This window comes from Talpa occidentalis, unplaced genomic scaffold (genome assembly GCF_014898055.3).
Source record: "Talpa occidentalis isolate TD23 unplaced genomic scaffold, MPIMG_talOcc4v2.1 talOcc4.12, whole genome shotgun sequence".
Lineage (NCBI taxonomy): Eukaryota > Metazoa > Chordata > Mammalia > Eulipotyphla > Talpidae > Talpa > Talpa occidentalis.
The window spans coordinates 83537236-83561771 of NW_023601212.1; the positions used below are offsets into that span (position 1 = coordinate 83537236).

At 38.7% G+C, this 24536-nt stretch overlaps 2 protein-coding genes across 13 annotated transcripts in view; both read right to left on the reverse strand.

Annotated features, from left to right (window-relative positions):
* Positions 1-22701, reverse strand: RBAK (RB associated KRAB zinc finger). Of its 6 annotated transcripts, none has more exons than XM_037507097.2 (6): positions 22676-22701; positions 20141-20220; positions 17985-18045; positions 9263-9389; positions 8890-8985; positions 1-6275 (listed from the first exon to the last, which is right to left on the reverse strand). In XM_037507097.2, exons 3-6 carry the CDS (start codon positions 17997-17999, stop codon positions 4360-4362), a joined length of 2154 nt encoding a protein of 717 aa, XP_037362994.1. In that variant the 5' UTR covers positions 18000-18045; positions 20141-20220; positions 22676-22701; the 3' UTR covers positions 1-4359. The 6 variants fall into 6 exon arrangements, with proteins under 6 accessions (XP_037362994.1, XP_054549665.1, XP_054549664.1 ...); XM_054693690.1 differs by lacking the exon at positions 22676-22701 and adding an exon at positions 21731-21757; XM_054693689.1 differs by lacking the exon at positions 22676-22701 and adding an exon at positions 21718-21745.
* LOC119241669 (speedy protein E4-like) overlaps positions 22692-24536 on the reverse strand; it is a 12796-nt gene continuing 10951 nt past the window's right edge. For 4 of the 7 annotated variants that reach the window (XM_054693700.1, XM_054693698.1, XM_054693699.1 and 1 more), the window contains exons 7-8: positions 22957-23117; positions 22718-22800 (exon numbers count right to left, since the gene is read on the reverse strand). In XM_054693700.1, the coding sequence (XP_054549675.1) occupies positions 22721-22800; positions 22957-23117 (241 nt within the window). In that variant the 3' untranslated portion in view covers positions 22718-22720. Of the gene's footprint in view, positions 22801-22948; positions 23118-24536 lie in introns of all 7 variants that reach the window. The other 3 variants (XM_054693704.1, XM_054693702.1, XM_054693703.1) reach the window with 3 other exon arrangements.

Here is a 24536-nt window from a genome sequence, read left to right on the forward strand (position 1 = left end):
GCACCTGATGTCCAATATCCAAACGCCATAATTTTGTCTCTTATCCATTTTTTGTTGTTTAGGCAGGAAGGTAAATCTGGTTGGTGTTACTCCACAATAGCTAAAATGGGAAATGAGAAATCATTATCTTTTGAGTGATTGCGTCTTTAAAGCTTTCAAAAATGTTTAACCTTCTTAAATTTCACTTTAATAATCAATCAAGTAATTACAAATCTTTTCTGTCCAGAGCACCAACTGTTCTTTCCAGGTCATCTTGAGTTTTTTGTATATGTAAAATGTAGCCACTTTCCCTTATTTGTGGGTTTTCACCTACTTTTGAGACTCCTGTTTTCTTGTTGAAATCTCTATTTTTACCCTTTACACATCACATTTTATTTCTGGCTGAAGTCTTTTGCAAAAGCTCTTTGTCACAATATCTTCCAAATTTGAGGAAATGTACAATGTTCACACACTTTAGTTCTTTAATGAAGAGGCAGTTCTCTGACCCATTTGTGTATGTGAAGGGGTGGGAAGACAAAATGTAATGACCCTCTCACCTCTGCAAGTATTTTGTTATCCATTATATTGTTCTAAGTTCATAGTATAGGAAATTAGTTGCCATTAAAATTAATCATACATCACTTAATGACAGGGAAACCTGAGAAAAGTGTTGAGATTTTGTCATTGTGTTAACATCAGAGGGTACTTACACAAACCTAACAGTTTAGCCTACGACTATATGGTATATGGGCTATATGGTACAGTCTATTGGGAACACCGTCATAGACGTGGTCTGTATTTGACAGGTCATGAAGTGACACATGACTAATTTCCTGCACAAAACTATATAAAATCTACCACTTAATTTATGTTATGCAGCATATTCATATACATCTGGGAAAACATGGTGTGTGGAGCAACAAAGATGGCAGACATTTGTGATTTTTAAAAAACTTTATAAAAGTATAATACACATGCACAAAAATACACATTATCTTATGTGCACACAACACTCAGATATTCAGCACCCAGAGTTAGATATAGAAAATGACCAGCACCAGATAAGTACCTCTTTTCAGCCTTGGCCAAAGCTAGGTGCCATTTCTACCTGCACAGAGCAGTTTCGCCTGTCCTTATACATTATATAGATGGAATAACAGTTTGCTTTTCTGTCTGGATTCCTTTTTTCAGTAGTTTGTGAAACTGTATTATTGCAAGTACTTAGTGTTCATTCACCCTCATAGCTTTACAATATTCCATAGTGGAAACATACTGTTTAAGTTCATTCATCCCTTAATAGACTTCAGATCTGTTTTTGGCAGTTTTATGCTGTGAATATCCTAGTACTTCTTTTGGTGGCTATATACATGCATGGTGGACTTGTTTGTACAGTTCGGCTAGGTTTGAGTTAAAAGGGTAAAAACAAAGCAGCTTTACATACCAGCTTTCCAATATGGTTATAGCAATTGGCAACATCACCAGCAGTGGAGAGCTTGTCACATACTTGTCAAAACCAGGTGCTTTTCATTTAAACCAGTTTGGGTGGGTAATACCACAAGGTGTTTTAAATTTAATTTTTCTGATTACTAATAAAATTCATATACTTTTCCACCCTATTTGCCATCTAGATACCCTCTTTCGTTAAGTGGATATGTAAGTTTCCCCCCAATTGTAATCTTTTCCTTGTTCATTTGTAGGTGTTCTTTTATATTTGTTAGGTCAGGAGTTGGCCACTATAGTCTGCTGGTAAAGTATAGGATTGCTGCCTGTGTTTGTGAAGTTTTATTGGGACATGGTGATGTTCTTTTGTTTACACATTATGTAGGCTGCTTCCACAATACAATGACAAAGTTGAATGACAGAGAACCATCTAGCTTTCAATTTCCAAAATACTATCAGCCCCCTTACCAAAGATTTACCAACCACTCTTCTACACTTAAGTCTGCTGTCATATACATGAGTTGCAAACAACTCCATGGTTTACCTTTTTTCTTATGAATAGCGGTTTGAAAACAATACATCCAAATCAAAATGTTTTATGGTTTAGTGCTTTTTGAGTCTTCTGAAAGTTTTACTTACTGTAAGGTTATGGTTTTATTCTTAAAATTATTTTACATTTCATAATTAGATATGCAGTTCACCTCACCTGACTTTTCTATTCTCTATCATGAAGCCTGACAATTTATTAGAAAGAACCACCTTCCCCCATCACACTGCATTATCACCTTCATCAAAAATCAAGTGAATGTATTATCTACAGGTGCTTTCAGAATCTTTATCTCATTGGTTGATTTATCTTTGTGCCAAAACGATGCTATCCTAATATCACATTATAAGATGTCATACTATATGCCATTATTTGGCAATTTAACTCTCTAGCACTGTATATTCTAGAACATAGCCTTGACCATTATTGGCCTTTTGAATTTTAACATAGAATTAAGAATTAGCTTAATTTAATTAAATAATTTTCCAGAACTTTAAGTCTGCACTAAAAATATGAATTTGGGGAAACTGGTATCTTTTTAAGAGTGTCTTAGAATCTATAACCAAGATATACCCCTCTCAGTTTTGTAATTTTTTTTCTAAATAGTTCTTGAAAATATGTTAGGTAAATTTTTCCACTTGAAGATTTTAAACTTCCATTTCCTATGTTCACTGTTGGTACATTAAGAATTTTTACTTAATGAAATTTGATGCAGGGATGTTGCTAAATTTACTTGTTGATTCTAATTGTTTCTATGTTCCTCAGAATAGTCTATATATAAAACCATGTCATCCACAAGTAATTTTTATTTTTTCTAATTGTCATGTCTTTTGATTCTCTTCTCTTACTTTCCTAGCTAGGACCTTCTTAACAATACTGAATAAAATTAGTCAGAGGAGATATCCTTGCCTATTTTCGGGGGACAAAACTTTCAATATTTCACTGCTATGCTATCTGAAGCTGCTATGCAATTGAAGCTGTTCTTTATCCAAGAAAAACATTCCTTTCAACCCATGGTTTGCTGAAAACAAATGGACGATGATTTTATCATATGATCGCCTGCATATATTATGACTTTTCCTCATGTGTCACAGGAACTAATTTTTTGGGGTGTTAAGACACATTCCAGGAGTAAGGCCCATTTGATCAGTTTTAACCATTTTCCAGAAGAAACCCATCTTTAATTTGTTGACCCAATACTGGGCCATGTAACCACTATGAACAAGTTACTGAAAATTATAATGAATTATCATGAGTGGCCTAGACTAATTAGGATATATCCTGTGTCATGTGAAAAAAGGCAGACACCCAAACACTTCCAGCAAGAAGTGAGGGGGGAAAGAACTGAATTAGTGAACCAAAAAGTCTGCTGGGAATTTGTATTAACTTTTCTCAAAATGTTGGGAGTAATAGGCAGTGCACAAAATGACACCATATTTCTACCACATAAAAGTACAGCTAAAACATCTGAAGTATGTAATAGTGGTGCACTGCACAAACTTGTGGATTAAGAGTGATGTGAGATCTGTGCACTTTACAGAGTATGAACAATATAGGTGTACATTTGTTGAAATAGACTCAATTCCCAATTGTCTGTGTAGTTTATGAAAATAGTATTTTAAAAATCACTTTTTGCTCAAATGCAGTTAAAAACTTTACAAAAATCATGGCCTCCCCTACTGATGGGGGCATTCATAAAAACCCATTGTAAATACCTCTACAGAATAGAAAATTGGGTATTTAACTATTTTGTACCTACCAAACAACTCACCAACAATATCCTGTTAAAATTTTGCCATCTTAACATTCAAATAATGCTGCCTTTTCACATATTTAAATCTACCCTTACACGGAATTGCATAGAATTGCTATTAGATTGCATTTTAAAAACATGATAAACAGCCATACATATATTCAATATTGATAATGTCCTCATTATCAACTCTTGATTTGAGAACTTCATTCTATACAGTGGTTTATTTAGAGCTGATAGCTTCTGATATCTTTCCTATAAACATCTGATTTTCTATTGGAAATATGGCTTGTAGTATAACAATTTCCAAGACATTATATTTTCCACATTTACCACTTTGATTTTGCCTTGGTATGATTCCCTGATATGTAAATATAATTTGAAGTAAAAATAAATATTAAATATTTATAAGGTTTCACTCCAGCATAAATTATTGTGTCCATTGAGTTGTAGGGTCTTGGTGAAGGCTTTGTTTATTGTTATTCTTAGGGATTTTTCTCTATGAAAATTCAAATTAAAATGAGTCTAATGCCTACATGCTTTTCTCTATTCAGAAAAACGAACTCTCAGATTATCTGATTCCCTGCTGCATTTCCTATATTTATTATACTTAGAGGGTTTTCTAAAACGAGACTTGATTTCATAGGAGGTTTTCCACATCAAGTACATTCATATTTCCCCTCCTATGAATTCTCTGATGGCTATTGAAGGCTGATCTGTGGTGAAATTTTTTCCCACACTCATTACATTCATAGGGTTTCTCTCCTGAATGAGTTCTATAATGTACAGTGAGGTATGACTTCTGAGAAAATACTTTTCCACATTCATTACATTCATAGGGTTTCTCTCCTGAATGGCTTCTATAGTGTACAGTGAGGTTTGACATCCGAGAGAAGACTTTTCCACACTTACTACACTCATAGGGTTTCTCTCCTGAATGAATCCTATGATGTATAGTAAGATAAGACTTCTGAGAGAAGAATTTTCCACATTCATAACACTCATAGGGTTTTTCTCCCGTGTGTACTCTCTGATGTCTAAAGAGGGATGAATTATGGGAGAAGGTTTTTCCACATTCACTACATCTATAGGGCTTCTCTTCTGAATGACTTCTATAATGTACAGTGTAGTATGATAACTCAGAGAATAATTTTCCACATATATTACATTCATAGGACTTTTCCCCTTTTGGCAATGTCTGGTGCCCATTGAAGTTTGTATTTTCAAGGAAGGTTTTTCCACATTCAGTACATTCATAACGTTTATCTCCTAAAGGAATTGTGTGATGTTCAGGGGAATATGAAAACTGTGAGAACTTTCCACATTCACTACATTCATGGGGTTTCTCATCCGTGTGCACTTTCCGATGTCTAATGAAGGCAGAATTTAAATTGAAGGTTTTGCCACATTCATTACATTCATAGGGCTTCTCCTCTAAATGACTTCTATAATGTATAGTGAGGTATGATACCCGAGAAAAGAATTTCCCACATTCACTACATTGATAGGGTTTCTCTCCTGTGTGTGTTCGCTGATGTGTAATAAGAGTAGATTTTCGGTAGTAGGATTTCCCACACTCATTACACTTATAAAGCTTCTCGCCTGTGTGTGTTCTCTGATGGTCACTGAGAGCTGACTTGCGGGAGAAGGATTTCCCACATTCACTACATGGATAGGGTCTTTCTCCTGAATGATTTCTCTGGTGTAGAGTGAGGTGTGTCTTTTGGCAGAAGGTTTTCCCACATTCATTACATTCGTAAGGTTTCTCTCCTGAATGAGTTCTCAGATGTTGGGTGAGATGTAACTTCTGACAGAAGGTTTTCCCACACTCATTACATTTATAGGGTTTCTCCTCTAAGTGTGATCTCCGATGTACAGTGAGAGTTCCCTTTTGGCTGAAGGATTTTCCACACACGTTACATTCATAGGGTTTCTCTCCTGTGTGAGCCCTCTGATGTATAATAAATTTTGACTTTTTACAGAAGGATTTCCCACATTCACTACATTCAAAGGGCTTCATTTCTATCTGTGATCTCTGGTATACATTTAAATCTGACATTTGGATGAAGTCTGATCCAGAACCATTCCACTCATAGGGTTTTTCTTCCATATAAGTGTTCTTATGAGTAATGAAAACAGCTTCATTGTCTAAGGCTTCCATGCAGTCATTAAATTCAAACGGTTTTTCTAAAACATTAATTTTCTGAAGAACGCTTTCTTCACTTTGAGAGCAAGCTTCCTTGTTTTGATTAAATTCATAGGGTTTCTCTCCAAATGTTTTCCCACATTCACTACACTCATCAGGCTTTTTTCTTGAATAGCTTCCATCACTAATAATTAATTCTGAAGTAGATTCTAAATTCTTTCCACATGAGACACAATTATGAGCTATTATGCTTGAAGGAACAAGGTTTGTTTCCACATTATAAGTTTTGTCAAATACATTCTGTCTCTTTTCAGTCAGGGTTTTGCTGTGGATGTAAACAGCTTGCCTTGAGCGTCCATCTTGATTTTCTTGAATTTTCTCTATCAGGTCATTAACCCTCCAGACTTCTTCTAAAAAGCAATAAAGTCAAACAAACTTTGTTATTCTTAACATACTAGTTAGAGAATAGGAATGGAACTCAAGTGTCCTACTCTGGATTTGCTTCCGGTTTTGGGGCCAATCTCCGCACCAAAAATTATTACTAGTGTACAGTCCTGTTTTTCCCCTTGATTTGTCATACAACACACACACACACACACACACACACACCCCGGTAGGGCAGATATGGAAAAGGGCGTGACAGGACTCAGCAGTAGTGAAAAAAATAAATTCACACTGAACACATACTTTTGGTATTTACAAATATATTTAAGACTTTGGTAGAAAAGGTGAAACAAACTCAAAAAATGATGAACACAGAACAAAGTCATTGAAAGATAGCTAGATCCAGGCAGAAATGGGAGGATTCAGAACAAACGGGGCAAGTGGGAGAACAAGAAAAATTACTGGGTGGATATTCAAAGGAAATATTCAAGTATATTATGGATATGGGAGAATTAGATTCATGGAGGATTACTAGATTAAACCAGAAGATGTTACGTCATATTAAGAATGCTACAGAAACATCCTCATTGTTATAGACCCTTCCAAAATCTCTGCCTTTCTATTCTGCACTTAACTCCAACTAAATAATCTAGAAGTTCCAATTTCCTCATGTTTAGAGTTAGTCCCAAAACCTGAGAACATGAACCTGTAACTGTTCAGTGAACAAAAAATTCTACTGAATGCCTACTGTGTGTTACATATCAAAGCAGAGTAAAAAGGATCTCCTCTTCATGAAGGATTATAATTTTAGTAGGGAAAGCATAAGAAACAAATACAAATCACACCATGTCAGAGTACATAACTATGCCTATCTTCTTTGGTAGTATGACTAAGTGGAACAGAAAGTTAAGAAGAGGAAGATTGAGTGATATAATGAGTACCGATGGAAACTTCAAAGAGAAACCAAACTTCTCAGCTTAAATTTAAGGACAACATTCTAGAGGTCCTATTGTACAACAATTTGAATATAGTTAACACCATGGAACTGTATACTCAAATATGGTCAAAGTGATAAATTTTGTTATGTGTTTTTTTACAATTAAGGAAAGAAGGAAAATCTATTATATGGACAAGTAAAATACATAAGAAAGAAAGGGACAATAACATGGAGGACATTTGGAAATCTAGATTAGGTGTAATTTAAGCAGAGTTTTGGGAAACAGAGGATCTTAATTTTGATAGGTAACATTGCCTGTAGCTTACTGGATGGGATTTCAGGAGAGGAAAGTGTAAATTCCATTTAAGAAGTAGAGAACAGGGCCTCCCGTGGTGGCGCAGTGGTTGAGCGCTGGGCTGTGAGGCTGTGAGAAGAGCAGTAGGTGAGTTTGATCCCCGGCCGCTAGCGAGGGTCCCACATGGCTCGAAAGACCTCTCCTGTTGTGCCTGCTGCTCCCCTCAGCAGTGTATTTCATCAGTCTGCCTGTTCTGTTCCCTGCTCTGGCTCTGGTGAATTCTCTCACCCTCCTGTGCTTCTGACTGTACCCAGTGCTTGTATAAACAAACAAACAAACAAACAAACAAATAAATAAATAAATCTTAAAAAAAAAGAAATAAGAGAACAGTTACAGGTTCATTCTCTCAGGCTAGTGATTAGATCAACTGGAGGCTTCAGATGAGAGTTTGCAAACAGGATTCACTATAATCCAAGTATAAGATAGTATCATTTACATTGATGTCATAAGAAACTGAGAACATGCAGAGAAAAATTTAAGGCATTTCACAAAAGACAAAAAACAAAAACAGGGAGATATTAGAGAATAAGAATGGAACTCAATAAATAAAGGGAGGTGAGGAAGAGGTAGAGAACTCAAGATTTTTGAGAATTCATAGCTTATCATGAGACCTTCTGAGGAGAAGGAAGTAGTCTATCTCACAGGTGCTGTCACTGTTAGGTAAAGGAGTCTCAGGTATTCAGCATCAATTTGGATGGGAACACAAATATAAGTGGAGAACAGGTTCTGGAAGAGTCTTGAAATTAACTTTTCTGTCAGACTTTCGAAAGCCTGATGCTGGGGAGCTGGTGAGTTACTAACAATAGAAGAGAATGGGGCCTCCCTAGTGGCGCAAGGGGTTAAGCCACTGCCTATGGAACTGTAAGCAGCCACTGCAGCATGAGTTCGATCCCCAGCCAGGGAGGAGACCCACATGGCGCAGCAGACCTCACCTGACTCACCCACTGCTCTCCTCAGCAGTTATTTCAGTCAATCTGCCTGTTCTGTTCCCCGCTCTGTCTCTGGTGAATCCTCTCACCCTTCATACCTCTGGCCTGTACCCCAGTTCTTGTATGCATAAATAAATAAAATCTTAAAAAAACCAAAAAACAATAGAAGAGAAAAAGCAAGCAGAGGGATTGACAGTATTGGCAAGCACAGAAAATCCCTTCACATGTAAAACAAAAAAGGAGCTATGCATCTGTGGAGGGAACATGTTATTTGGCTACTGGAGGTGTGATTTGTGGCATCCAAGGCATATCTACACATACCATTGGTCACTCCCAAAGGGCTAGGGTGACTGTTTTTTTTTTGTTTGTTTGTTTTTTAAGGGTGACTGTTTTTAAAATGTAGTATTCTACTCACTTACCTGGATGACTCTGACATGGGAATTCCCCTTCTGCTACCCAGGGCTCTTCCCCCTGCTCCAACTTGATGATCACATTTGGTTTGGTGCTGTCATACCCTGTAAATGAGAAATGGAGATGGCTGTGGCCTATTTGCTAAGCTTCAGGATCTCTGAGCAGAAGATGCTGCCTCAGAGGCTGCATGATATAAAGCCCTATATTTCACCTTATCAATATCAAAAGCTTTAGGTAAAGAAGCAAAGATAACATAAAATATCTACCTAGTGTTTAAAAGGAACTAAAAGGTCTTATCACTTATTTCTTTAAACTTAAGGATAAAATCATGAAGTTGGAAGTCCCGAGAGAAAAGCAATTCAGAAAGCAAGCTCTCCTCACCCATGAAAACAAGATGGTTGTAGTTCTCCAGCATCACATCCCTGTATGTTGTCCTCTGCTCAGCATCTAGCTGCTGCCATTCCTCGTGGGTGAAGTTCACAGCCACATCCTTGAATGACACTGATCCCTGTAATAGCACATGATCAGGATTGGGTGACATAGAGAAGATACACAGACAAGAACTTAACAAGCTGACTGGTAACATTATCTATGAACACAGTATACCATTTATGTCACGACTGTGGAAGAAAAATAACCACATTAGAAATACATTGCCCAGGGGTTCTTTCAAGTGAAAACAAAACAAAACCCTGAGTTCTGGTTTTATGACTGAACAAGCTTTTGAGGTAATATGAGTAAAGCACCATTCTCACCCTCAGAAACCTCTAGTTTAGTGAGATATCCATGTAAATAAGCATACTCTTCTTGTTTCTTATCATTTTTTCTTGAGCAGTTTTTGCTGGTTGGCCCTCCTTTTCTGCTGGATCTTTTCATGCTAATGCACCTCAGGATTCCGAGTCTGGTCTCCTTTATAGGCTCCATGTGCTAACACTCAGCCACTGGAGCCCCATCACCAGTATCTGGTCTCTATCCACGCTGACCACTCTAGTACAATCATCCAGTTTCAACTTTTCCATTCACTCTTCAATTCTTAATTCTCACACATGCTTTCTGGAGTCACCTGCATAACTACATTTTCTACTTCTGACAGGCTTTATCTCATATCCTATTCTTTAGGCAATAAATATTTTTTGGCTGAAGGAATATCCAAAGTATTTTAATTTTACATTACCAGAGTAGTAAGTTCCAAGGCAAAAACTAAATAGCACTGATAGAGTTAAGCCACCAGGAGAAAGAACTGAACACAAACCAAGAGGGCACTTTCTTAAGGACAGTTTTTTGACAGTAAGAGTCAATTCTAATTCAAAAATGTAAACTGAACCATACACAATTACTTTCCTGCCTCAAAGACAAATGCCCCCAAAAAGTCTAATTCAAAAAAATATAAAGAAAGTTATCAAAAAAGCACTGGAACACAGAAGTTGCTAATAGCAGGAATTTCTCTGAGGAAATCCTGAGATATGGAGTAGGGTCAAAGGTGAGAAACCAGAGCCCAGAACACACAACTTCATGGAGAGGTAGATGTTGGCTGCAGCAAAAGTGAATAGCAGACTCTGCAAATAAGTCCTCAAAAAGCCACAGGTCCATCAAGTGGGATTTGGGTTCCTGTGGAGCAAAGAGATTGGCTGACAGAGTGATTAACCACTCAGGAGTACCTGAGCCTCTTGAGTGGCTTCCTTCTTTCAGCACACAGAGCGGCCAGATAAAGGCTGAATTGAGAAGCACCCTCTTGCTTGGGCACTATAACCGGACAGAGAAGTACAACACACTTTAGACCTCCGTAATCAGGGTGACCACACATTCACTGTCCACGCAGTCAGCCTGGGATAAATATTGCACCAGATGGGATGCCAGGAACATATGTTTATTCCAAGGCTAACTCAGGCAGTACTTGTGTTGGACACGGACTCAGGAAACTAGTCAAAATGCAAAGCAACTGACTTGTGAAACTTAACCTTGTTTATCAATTCACTATCAATTCAAATGGAGTGAAGCCTACAAATCTGTGCATCAGAAGACACACTTTAAACAGAAGGAAAATAAAGCACACAGGATGGGAGGAATACCTGTAAATCATGTATTTGATAAGGGGTTTAGATCAAGAATATAAACAACAAAATGACAAAAAAATCCAATTCAAATATGGGCAATATTTCTTTTTTTATGCTGACAACTCTGTTTTATTTTCTTTCTTACATCATTGTTCATTTTTGTGATTCGACATTTCTCCAAAGAAGATATACAACTGGTCAAAAAGTGCATGAAAAGATGTCCAATATCACTAATTACCAGGGAAATAATAATCAAGCATATGAGATGCCACCTCCTACCCATAAGAATGTCTGTTAAGAAGAAAAATAAACAGGAAATTACAAGTGCTGGAGAAACTGCAACCCTTGTGCACTACTGTGGGAATATAAAATGTCAGCTGCTGTGTAAAACAGTGTGGTGGATCCTCAAAAAATTAAAAATAAATTATTTTTATATCCAATAATTCCAGTTCAGGGTCTCAAACAGATTATCTGTACACTCACATGTACAAAAAGGGTCTCAAACAGATAATTGTACACTTACATGCACAGGAGCATTATTCACAACAGCTAAAACATGGTAGTAACTTAAGTGTTCATTGATGAGAGAATAGAAGCAAAATGTGGTCTATTCGTACTGATGCAGGGCAGAGAGGGGGCACCCTAGAACCCCCAAACCTGCCTGATCTAAATAGATTCTGCCATCTACTGCATCAAGACAAAACATATAAGACCTTTAACGGAAAGGATCTTTAATAGAATTAGTGTGCAATGCAGAAAATACAAAGAATATAGTTTCCAAAAAGCACCCAAAGTTACCCATCCCCTTGTGGGCAAAAGAACCACCCAAATGGGATTGGTCCAAAGCAAGGCCCGAAGGCCTGCCACAAATCTAAAGCACTTTCTGGCGGGGACCCATACAAAAGACAACTCTGGGAGGAAAACAGCAAATCAAAATCAACATAAAAGTTGCCATAATTAGCCTCCTTGTGGGTCTCTCACTCACATCTATTTCAACCAGTCCAGGACCAAAATGCAAGTACAGTTTCTTCTCATGTCTCTCTGTTCCATGTGCCTCCTTCAGGTCTCCTTCTGGCTCCCCATCCTGCTTCCTTCATTTCCCAGTCTCCTCTCCAGCTTCTCCTCCCTGCATAGCTCCACCCTCCCTTGGGTGAGGCAGGGAACTTGGAACCTCCCTTTTTTCTGGGGGCCACCCTATTACAATACATTTAGCTTTAAAAAGGAGAGAAATTCTGACATAGGCTGCAAATGGTTGGACCTTGAGGGCATTAAGCTCATTGAAATAAACAGTCACAGAAACACAAGTAAGTATGATTACTTATGAGAGAGTACTTAAAGCAACTGAAATCATAATCTGAACGTATAATGGTGATTAACGGGCTGAGGGAGGAGGAAACAGAGTTAGAGTTTAATGGGAGCAGTGTTTCAATTTTGCAAGACTCTGAAAATGGACAGTGTTGATGGTTGCACAATAATATGAATGTGCTTAGTACCAGGGAACTGTACATTTAAAAATGGCTATGATGGTAAATTTTGTTACTTTACCACAATTTTAAAAATTGGGAAAAAGTGATATCTAATTGCATATCACTCCACAATTACTTCCAGAGCTCTGCAGCCATCTTCTTCTCAAAGACAAGAGGAGTGAAATGGGGTCACCAGTTGAATACAGTCACATTAGTTATAGCAATTATTCTCTCAAAATTGAAATAGTTGACTGTTGCGTTGACAACACTGCACTGACAAACGGGAGTCGTGGAACAAGCTGTACAATGCAGGATGCTGCTTAAAGAGCAAGATCCTGACCTTTTTATTCTTAAAATAATCATAAAACATCGGTTGTGTGAGTAAGGACAAAGAGAAAAGGGAGGGGTGAAATAGAAAATGCACTATGTCATCTATAGTTTCAGAGGTCGTGAGTCTGCCCCTGGGGCACTTCTCATCTGTTTGATGATTCAGTATTGAGATCCCAGCCTTGGTTTCAATCTTTCAACAAGGAGTTCCACTGATCGGCTTCTGGGCTACCTTGTTATACATCAGTTAATAGCCCTGTACGTTCCTGGTCATACCTCTTGATGTATAAGTCAGGAGTAAGTAAAAGCATCGGTCTATGCCCCTGGACCTCCCGCCGCATTCCGGGCAAACCTCATAATGCATACTGTTCCTAGGGTGATCAAGCTTTCTGCTCTTGATTGATTTGAAAGGTACCTTGAAAGGGTTTGGCTCCTATAACTGATTGGACCTCTTATAGGAATGCAGAACCTTAGGTAACAAAAATGGTAGCTGAACAGGCCACTCAGGATGAGCAGACCCATAGCTGAAAACAGCATTAATAAAAAATAAGTATCAAGATGAAGAATTCAACGATAAAACCAAATTCATAGAGGAACTGAAACTTAGTTTCTCTCTATTGATTTATATTTTTAAATAAATTAAGCAGAAAATTGCTTCCATAAAATGAGAACATTTTGCTAAGAAATTCTCAGTCAATGGAGAAATGAAAGTCTGGATTCTTGAATTAAAAAAAAAATTCTCGGGCCTTCCCGGTGGCGCAGCGGTTGAGCGCTGGGTTGCGAAGCTGCCCGCGGCCTCTGCGGCGCCGGTTCAATCCCCAGCTGCTCCCCGGCCACCAGTGGAGGGTCCCACATGGCGCGCAGACCTCTCCTGCCGCCCACTGCTCCCCTCAGCAGTGTACTTCGGTCCTTCTGCCTGCTCTGCTCCCCGCTCTGGCTCTGGTGAATTCTCTCACCCTCCTGCACTTCTGACTGTACCCAGTGCATGTATAAACAAACAAACAAACAAACAAACAAACAAATAAAACATGCCTCTATAAAAAAAAAATTCTCAACTAAGGAATCTGGATAACAAATGGCAGAGCCAAAAATGATTATTTGAGCTAAAGAATTATGTAAACCTTCAAATAAGTAGGGGTCATCTAATTTCAAACAAGACCACTGAGGGGCAAAACAGAGAACCACAAATTTTCTCGTAAAATAGCCAAAACTGAAATCTTAAGAAAATAATCCTAGAATGTGACAGAAAAAAACAAACTAGTTGCCTTAGTATCTAATATTCTGCTTTTCATCTGAGAGAAAGCAAATGGGGGGGGGGGCAGAACTATTTACCAAGCCAAACTATCATTTAAACCTAAGGATACTATCAAGGTATTTTCAGAAAAGCAAAATAATTTATCATCAAAGAACATACTTTCTTAAAACAATGAATGGTATACATAACTCAAGAGACCAACAAATACAAAAAAGAAATATAAACACCTCACTGAAAGATTAGATGAAAGTTTTAGGTGTGGTTTTAAGGATCAGATCTAGGGATCACAAACATGTACCTCATATTTTAGAAGGGACATGCTCAGTAAACAGATGCATTATCCTATCATTCATATAGGACACAGCAAAGGGTTTACACCCGTTGATACAGTCACACATGGCTCAGACCCTCAGCTGAGTCTCCTTGAGAAACCAAAGCAGAACCTCCAAGTTCATCAAGGCAAGTCAAATGAGCTTATACAATCTTTATCTACAGAAAGTAATGACCTTCAGGGTTAGTTAGTCAAGAGGGCAAGGAGTGGGAGGGGTTTGAATAATGACATGAGAATACTGTATACATTGATAAATCGATAAAATAAATTACATACCAATACCACTTATATGAAACACAAATATTCAGAAGAAATTATTAGCAAACACAATCCAGTATGAAACTGAAAACGAACTATGTAAAAGCTAAATGGAACATACTCCGAGAAGACAGATTAATTTAATATTTGGAAACCCATTACTAAAACATTCCATTTTAATATAGCTAAGAAGAAAAATCATTCCATTTTAATATCAGCTAAGAAGAAAAATCTGCTCTTATACCTCCAAAGATTATAAGAAGAAAATACCTCCAAAGATTATGAAAAACTTTGACAAAATTCAAAATAATTTAAAAAAATACTCAAGAAAATAGAAATTGGTGGATACTTCACAAACAAAAATATATGAATATATACACACAATTACATATTTAAGATGGACAGTGTCTAGTATCTGCATATATCTCAATCATACACAAGTACATACATACTTTGTTAAGCTTGCACACATACACACTCATATTTATGCTTCAGTCCTAATATTTAATGTCAGGATTATATTTAATGGAGAAACACTTAACACATTCCCACAAAGATCAGGAACAAGCCAGATGCTCACTAGCACCTATTAGAAACATAACAATAAAGAAAAAGTAGAACTATTTCTATTTGCAGATGGTCCACTCTACCTAGAAAACGCAGAGAATTGACAATATAACCAACTCAATAAGAAAACTGTTAGGTAATAGGACATATACATAATACACATAAATAAACAGACCTTATTAAAAAGAAAAACAGTAAGAAGATATAATTTGGATGTAACAGTTTACAATAGCAACAGAGAAAATAAAACTCTTAGCAAGAAATGTACAAAGTCTGCAATAAGAAACCCTTCTGACAGACCAAGAAATAGATCAACAAATGGAATGATTCTCCTTGTTCTTGGATAGGTCAACATAATACAAAGATTTGTAAGTAACCCTGAATCACTTTATAAATATGTGATCCCAATTAAAACACTGAAAAGTTTTTTTCCTGGAACGAGACAAAATGACACTAAAGTTCATATGAGGATGGGGAAAAAAAACTGCTGGGAAAATCTCCAACAAAAGCCGCTGTGGAGGGGTTTAACACTACCAGATTTAAAATAATCTCTTATGATTAAGTTGTTTGTATTGGCACAAGAGTGGAGAGAGACCACTGGAACAGAAACAAAATCTAGAAAGACTCTTAAAATTACATGACATGTTATATGATTATATTATGATTCTGAAATCATAATATAAACAGTGGATATGAGTTTTAATAAATGGTGGTAGAGTAAATCCAAATTATCTGAATTTGAATAAAACTGAAGCCGTATCTAATACCATAAAAGAATAAATTCCAATTGCATTGGTAATCTAAATATGTCTTAGATTACCTGTTGAAGACATAAAGGAAAAAGCCACGGTGAATTTTCTATAACTTTGATATGGAGAAAAGTTTTCTAACTATGACTCAAAATATAAACAGTTCAACTTCAACTTTCATCAAAATGAACAGAGATTGAATTTACCCTTCAACCTCAAATAACACGCACACAAAATACATATATAATAACTCTGATGTCCTGAAATACTTAAAATACATGTAAACTCAGATTTCATAATGACGACCAAACAACCCACTGCTGCTCAGTCATCTATTCCATATTTCCTGTATGCACCTTAGGACCAAAAAGCCAGGAGATGTTTGTCTTTAGAGATGCTTACTTGTTAGTAAACGAAGTGGTAGAAGCAGCATATCACCATTTTTCTCTATCCTAATGAATTACAGGTTCACAGCAATGAACATCAATCACATCAACACCACGTAACAAAGACACATGCCTCCAGAAGAAAGCAGATAAGTGCCATGGACAAGACAGTTTTGTCAGAAAAACCGAATGCATATTTGAGTAATTTTCCATATTTAACTTCTAATTTCACAAGGTATCCAAGGAATTTAAAAATGTATTAAAAGTTAAAATGATGGCCATGCAACCAACCCAATCTAGACAGGTAAACTAAGACAAACAATCTAATTAAAAAAATAAATAAATAAATAAATTGCAAAAAATAACAGAAGAGACGTACAGGAGAATTTACTATTAAATGACTTAATCAACTGCAGTGTATGGATTTTACTTATATACTGATTGAAGAATAAATCAAAAATCGTTTGAAAATTGTGACATTTTGAACACCAAATAGATACACAAAGAAAGAATGATATAGTGGGTTATCCCCACCTCCTTTTTAAAAAACTCCTTATCACATAAAGATACATAAAGAAATAATTACAGATGAATTGTTTAAAAAATCAGAAGATGGGCCTCCCTGGTGGCGCAGTGATTGAGTGTTGGGTTGCGAAGCTGCCCGCAGCCTCTGCAGTGCCGGTTCGATCCCCGGCCGCTGGGTGAGGGTCCCACATGGCGCGCCCGCTGCTCCCCTCAGCAGTGTACTTCGGTTCTTCTGCCTGCTCTGCTCCCCGCTCTGGCTCTGGTGAATTCTCTCACCCTCCCGCACTTCTGACTGTACCCAGTGCTTGTATAAATAAATAAATAAATCAAAAAAAAAAAAAAAAAGAGCTTGCTTTAAGACAAAATTCAATCTTTTAAAAAAAAAAAAAAAATCAGAAGATGAGAACCCTGAGAAGATTTTATCAGTTTGGGAGCAACAGATATCAAAGGAAGTTTAATGTGAAGTAAAGACTGAAAATGTCCTCTGACTTAACTTGATCACTGCTAATCTTTACCAAAAGATTGAGAAAGTGGTAATGAGAAATGAATGGGAATGAGAAGTGAGGAAAACTTCACTAGAGAATGCCTTTTTCATATCATTTGCTGTACAACCCAAATAAACAGACTCAGAAAAATAAGTGAAGGATGAAAGGCCCCATTACCCCACAACTTAGGTTTTATATCCTTGGATAAAACAAGAAAAATGGAAGTATGTCTACTTGGATCACAAAATGTTGACATCTGAATAAACACACCAAGGTCACCTTGAGCAGAACTTTGCTCTCATCAGCAACAAATATAAACAACATTGCAGTGATCTGAGGGTGTTATAAGGAAAGCTATCTACAGTCATATGAACTTTAACAAAGAAATGTTTCAAAGTTCAACAAAATCTTTAAAAACCCACAAGTAACAAAAATGGTTTCTCCAGATAGTCAACACAAATCATTTAAAAGGATCTTCCTTTTTCTATGATTGTCAATAACAAGTGCACTTCAATAGCCCTAACCGTACATAAGACTTTGACAAAGATTTCAACACTGATCGGCTGCTCTTAACTATATTTTACATAATGTCGTTTATCAATTTCTAAGGTCTCATTTTGAAGTAGGTATACTTACATACCGCCTAAAATGCATTACAAAACAAAGTGGGGGGGCATTTACTACACATACGAAAACTCACCTGGGATTCACTCATTTTCTGCTGCTCTTGAAAACTTCTATGGACTGTTAATGGTTGACACCTAGGGAAGAAGTAGCAAATAAGTGAAATGCTCAGGCAGCCAGATAACTTCTGCATAACAACCACCAAAGAAAGCACAACAGAATGACACCTGGTGAACACTGAGAAGGGGCAAAAAGTGACATTTCAGACATATACCTGAACCTTTCTAATTCCAACATGATCATGACGAAATTAGATGTGTTACTGTCATTGGCAAAAATAAACAATGACACTTTTTTTTTAATAAATAAAAGGCGCAAAAGTAAAAATATCCAAAATACAGTTCAAGTATTTTCTCACTGTCTCTTTAACTTGCTTACGATCGAAGAAATCCACAGCTCTCAAAAAATGGGATAAAAGTGCATAAAACATGCTTTTGTTTTTAATCACCTAAAATTGGTTTCCGCGGTCCAAAATAAAATAGCAAGACAGGGACAGGACACTGGTCTATGAGTTCCTTGTTAGAAAACCCACCTACTCTGGACAAGTCACCTCCACTCTCAGACCCACAAGGTAGCAAGAAATAACCTTTGCAGACACTACACTGAGACAACAAGGGCCCTGATGGAGACACGTTTACAATCTGGAGATGGCCGTGAGGAGGAAGGGGTGTCAGCTGTGGAGGGAGGAGTGAACAGAGCGCCCTTGGCGCAGGCTGGTGACCCACCTATGCCGCTCAGAAACCTTGAATTCACAAGTCCCAACGGAGGGCAGTCGGCCTCTGCCGTGCAACCCAATCCCTAGGGAAACCGACCCTGTGCAGACCCCGTGTCCTCGGCGTGGGGCGGATTCCCCCAAGTCCTGCACACTGCGGGCGAGAAGATCCACAACAGCCTCCAGCCACAAATCCAAGACCTACCCTTCTCCGCAACGCACTCTCGGGCCCCAGGCTCCGAGGCGGGCGCTGCTGCTCCAGCGCGCTTCTGCTCCGGAGTTGCCTCCTCTCCACTCCCCAAACCCCAAGGAGCCGGCTCTGGGCCTATGCGACAAAGTCTCTTCAAGCGAATGTCCCCCAAGGGCACAAATCTGTCTCCCGGAGGCCACACCGGGCCGGCCCGCCGCCCCTGCACCGCTGGCCCAGCCCGCTGGCTCCGGGGCTCGCTCTCGGGGATCCCCGCTCGAGCCTCCGTCCGGCCCAAGCGAATCCTTGCCCGAACAGCTCCGCACCTCTGGGTTTCGGCCGGGCCGGACGGCGCCAGCCCCGCGGACCCCGGGACCCTCGCCCGTCGGAAGGCAGAGGGCCAAGAACTGAAGCAAACGATGACCTGGGCATGGACAGGAAGTGGAGCAGCGCGGCAGCAGTGAGCGTGCGCGAACACGCACGCAGGCCTCGGTGCACATGCGCAGAGGACACCGGAAGTCGACCTCCCGGTACCAACTCTTGGGAACCTGACAAATACTAGGACTCTATTTCCCATAAGTCTAAGTAGGCGCTGTCAAGTTAGGGAAGACCCAAAACGTCTGTGCCCGCCGCGTGCTGCGGTTAAGAGACTCTGAACTATGATTATTGGCAGGCCCCGCCTCCTCCGGGACTCAAAAAGCTCCGTAATTTAAGGGAACTTCACGGGGCGTCTTACCTGAGGGCGTCCTGGCACCTCAGTAGTTGCCTTACCTTGTGAACTTAAAGTCTTAGCATGTGTCCAGCACAACCGTGACAAATAAGGGAAAGGTGTATCATGTTCGCTAATGGTCATAAATGAGACATTTAAGTAAAATATAAGTAAACAGAGTTCAGCGATAACATAGAGCTTTCGTTTCAGATACCTTCCTCTCCAGTTGTTTGGGGAAGAGGGGAATCTTAGCCTTTCCAAGTCACTTTTAATTCTTGACAAGGTTTAAAAAAAAAAATCAGAATTTTAAGAAAACGCCCATAACTTTACCTCCTGGAGAGGATGAGCTGTGTTTTAATGCACAACACTTTGGAGGACACCCCTCCTCCTGGTTATTTGATTATAGCCCTATATTTGATTATAGCTCTTATGTTTGAGACTGAGTTAGCCAATGAGATAGCCAGGCACATTCTGTGGAGTTTAGTGGAAACTCAGTGACTTCCCCCACCATGCACCTCCATCATCGGAAAATTCAGTTTTGCCTTCATTTCTCCATCTACATACCCATTTCAGCATTCCTGATCTGCCATGTGTCTGTTTCTCAGATTCTCTTTTGAATCGGCTTCAGCAGCTGCCAGCTTCCTCTTTAATGAAATAAAAACATTTAACTCGTGTTCATTTTTTTATCTGTAAGAATCATGATATCACCCTTATGTTTAAGAGTTTTGGAATTCTTCACAGATCCCCTAACCGAGTCAGGAAAACTTCAAGAGTAATGGACCTAATTGTTAACTACCACATGTTGTACAACAAGCAGATCTTTCAGACTCATTCGTCTTATGTAACAGCAAGAGCAGTCCACCCCTGACAGTGCCTTCATCTTGGACTTTGTTCAGCAAAGCTCCAGTAAGCATCCTGGGGGATGGAGGAGGTGGGTGTAAAGGAGGTAGAAGTGGGTGGGGCATAGTAGTGCATCCTGAGGACACAGAGTTGGAGAATTTGGGACCATCTTCGTATTTCTGATGCTCCCATATGCCAAAATGCTTTTTTCTAATAATTCATTATTCATGGTATCAACTCTTTGTTCTCCACTCATTTCTTTCCAGTTATTCCTATTTCATCTGCTCTCTAGATTTTCCTTCTACCATATATTGGAATTGGAGGTTGCAAAAAGGACTCCCATTATGATTAAAATAGTAAACACTCTGTATGTTTCCTTGTGCCTGTGTGTTTGTTTGCCACAGACTATTCCCAGGAATGTGTGTCTAGCTGAATCCCAGATTATTACCTACGTACCCAAGGGCTTTGTATTCTTTCTACTCTGCCACTTTTCTCCCTCTATACCTTCCCCCTTGTTTCCTGCTATAAGATTCGAACATGGGATCTTCCTCATCTCCTATTGTTTTTTTCTACATGAAAAAATAATTCAGGATTATTTTTCAGAGTTAGGAAATGTGGTTGAACAATCACAACCAAGCTAAGCAACGTTATCATTTGACAACAAACTGGCAAACCATGCTGATGCCATCCAGGTGAGAAGACTTTCATCTTTATTGTATTTCCCCTAGAGATACATCATATTACCCTCTTTAACAATCATCAAATAACATGTCATCAAGGCAAGTTAAAAGAATTACAACTGAGTCAGGAATTCTTACAGTTCAATAAAGAAGACTAAATATCAAGTAAAAATTTATATTTATAAGAATATATAAATATCAAATTTATATTTATACGAATTTGAAGGAACTACCCACCAAGCTGTAAGTAAAACAGATATGTAAATATCACAGGTAGAAACACAGAAACCTCTCTTGAAAATATAAACAAAATTACATTTACTATATAAACAACTATAATACTCTAAAGCTTTATAGCAACAGCATATTTTCAAAATTATGACTATTTCAAAACTATTTAAAATAAGTATGTAAGTATAAAATATAAGAATAAATATAATTCTATGAGCAACATTTTTTAAATAAACAGATAAAATCTATTGCATCTATTAAGGAATCTATCAAAATCCAATGGCTCCAATTTTATATATATATTTTAAGTATCTCTCTACCAATTTTGTCCCTTCACTCTGCCTTCAAAAGGTCTTAGACTGTGGTAACTGGGAGTAGAAAAAACGATACCTCCAACATCTACCTCGGGGGAGATTTGATTTCAACAATTAAGAAAATCTGGTGTCTTAGGAAGTGATAGAAACTTCAAGAGCCCTGGTTTCTTCTTGTCCCTCCATGGACTCCTAGAAGTGCTCCCAGCTCCTAGGAGTAAGACATGATAACTCTATTCAGCTCATTCCAGAAGATTCTGGGCTCCTCTATAGAAGAGGCCTCTCTTTTTTTCTTATGTCTGTCATAATGACATCTGCTGAAAACTGACATCATCCCTTGGTCATTTTGCGCTACTTAAAATCTGAACTTCTAACCAAGTACAATCATTCAGCATCACGAACCATGAGAACAGACGCCTTATCCCTAATCTTAAGTCTGTTTCCTAATGTTTAACCATAACATTGAGTCCTAATCTTGGTTAGGTCCCAGAGAGCTAGCTCATCCCTCCCACCATGTGTATTAGAGAGAAATTATGAGTCTCCAACCAAAAATGTGTCCTCACTAGAAGCAGAACCTGTTGACATCTCATTTCAGACATCAAGCCTCCTGAACTGTAAGAAGTAAATGTTGTTTTTAAGTCACTCAGTCTGGTATTTTGTTACATTAGCCCAATGGACTAAGAAAGCTAATTCTCTACTTGAGTCTTGCTAATCCTCAAAGCTATTATTTGGACCCAACTGCTTTGGGTAAAACGCTTTCAACCAAATCTATGCCTCTGTGACAAACTTTGTCCTGTTGTCTGACTGAGCAGCCCCTATCACCCAGATATCTGCCCAAAGTTGTGCCTTTATATGGCTGCTAGTTTGTGGCAGGTGATGATGGTGGGGATTTCCTCACAGTGTGTGGAATGGTGATGGTGATTTCAGGTTGGGGGCGGTGGTGGTGGATGCATAATGTGGGTCAAGCAACTTTCCTCAGACTTCCTAAATAGACAGATTTTATACAGGTGTTTACACAGGTGAGGGCACAGACCTACCTTCCCTCAGGCCGATGACCTCAGGCCTCTGTGGCCCCAGGAGCTCTAGGGAATAAGAGAACGGTCTCGTCCCCACACCCACAGCTCTGGATCAAAAGCCTGGATCTGGAAAGACAGGCAGTTCCCTGAAAAGAGATGACTGTCCAGTTGGACTGTCCTCCCTTTCCTTGTCCAGCCTCAGTTCCTTCTTGTCCCCAAATCTCAACTCCCCATGTTTCCCTCTCTTTTCCAATACCACTCTGTCACTCCCCCACGTTCTCACAATCCATCCACCTCCTCACACTCTTTCCGGGAGACCCTAGTCCTCCAGCCCATGGAACGGATGAATTGGAATCGCAGTTTGTGGAACAAGGACCGCTGGGAGCTGTTCTTCCCATAGAGGAATGAAATGATGACTTGTTTCGGGGTCTGGTTATCCTCTTCCATGTCGTTGGCCAGGTAGCTGGGGAAAGACAATAGTTTGCTGGTCAGGGACAGGACCAGGAAGGACCTCGTTTCAGGTCAGCCTCCCAGAAAGGATTACGGGATCTATGTGAACTTTGAACAGTGTCACAAGGTGCCACCTAGTCATCAAGAAAGCATTGCTTGGCATGACCTTCTGAAGAACACTGATCACACCTCGACGACAAAATTCAACAGGGAAACCTATGATATACCCTGCAATCCTCCAGCAATGAAGCTTCCATTACAATTTCCGTCCCCATCCTCATTCCTCTTCCCTTCAAATTGTGTGTGTGCACACCTTCTCCTTATAAGTAAGTTCGTCCTGAAGGCAGGAACTAACTTTTCTATTTCCGAATTCATACCCTTCCTACCAAATGATTAATTATAGGACTGGTTCATATTGGTGCATTAATTAAGCAAGAATTTCCTGACTCTCTCTTCTCATCACATGTTTCTGGGCACATAGAATGTATTTTGTAAGGTTTTGTTGAATTAATGAATGAATGTTTAATCTCATTGCCAAATGCAATACCAATGACCTCATAGATTCAATATAACAAATACTTTCAAAATGAAAAAAATTATGCTGAATGTTTTAAGAATGCATTGATATTCTGATAAGAAATAACTATAATGCAAACATAGAAGGAGTTCAACGAAAACTCTTCAAGGATGCAGAAGATAGGAAGTGAAATGAAGCATTAAGAAGGTTTTGGTGTTTGAACTGACTTTATAAGGATATGTTATTTTCTTCAGAGATGTGTGTGTTGGTGTGTCTGTGTGTGTGTGTTGGTGTGTCTGTGTGTGTGTGTGTGTGATACCTCACAGTGTGTGGAATGGTGATGGTGATTTCAGGTTGGGGGTGGTGGTGGTGGATGCATAATGTGGGTCAAGCAACTTTCCTCAGACTTCCTAAGGGCAGAAAAAACAATATAAAAATAGAGGGAAGGGCATTCGGAAGGAGCAGTGATACAGGAAGGAGGATCAGGATGATCAGGATGATAAGCAGGCTTGATGGAGGTTGTAGAGAGGGTTGAATTCAAACCAAGAATTCTGGCCTTGATTTAGTATGTAATTAGCCAATGAAATTGTTAAGGAAGCATGTGAAGCTGTTAGACTGTTTTGGAGTGATTTTAGGTATATAAAGCCACTGGTTTGGGGACTTGTGAGAAACCCCAGCAGAGAGCAATTTTACAATAGATTTGTGGCATTTGTCATGGGATTCAGAGACGAAGGAGGAATAACATTGCTTCATTCAATGTCACTTCCTTATAATGTTGATGAGAAAAGAACAATCATAGTGAAACAACAGGATGCTTTTGTTACATGTCATTTTGCTTAAGGTAACCAAAAATCTATCAGTGTCATTAGTGAGGGTCTACTGTACAATTGGGGTTGATGTGGGGAGAAGAGGTAC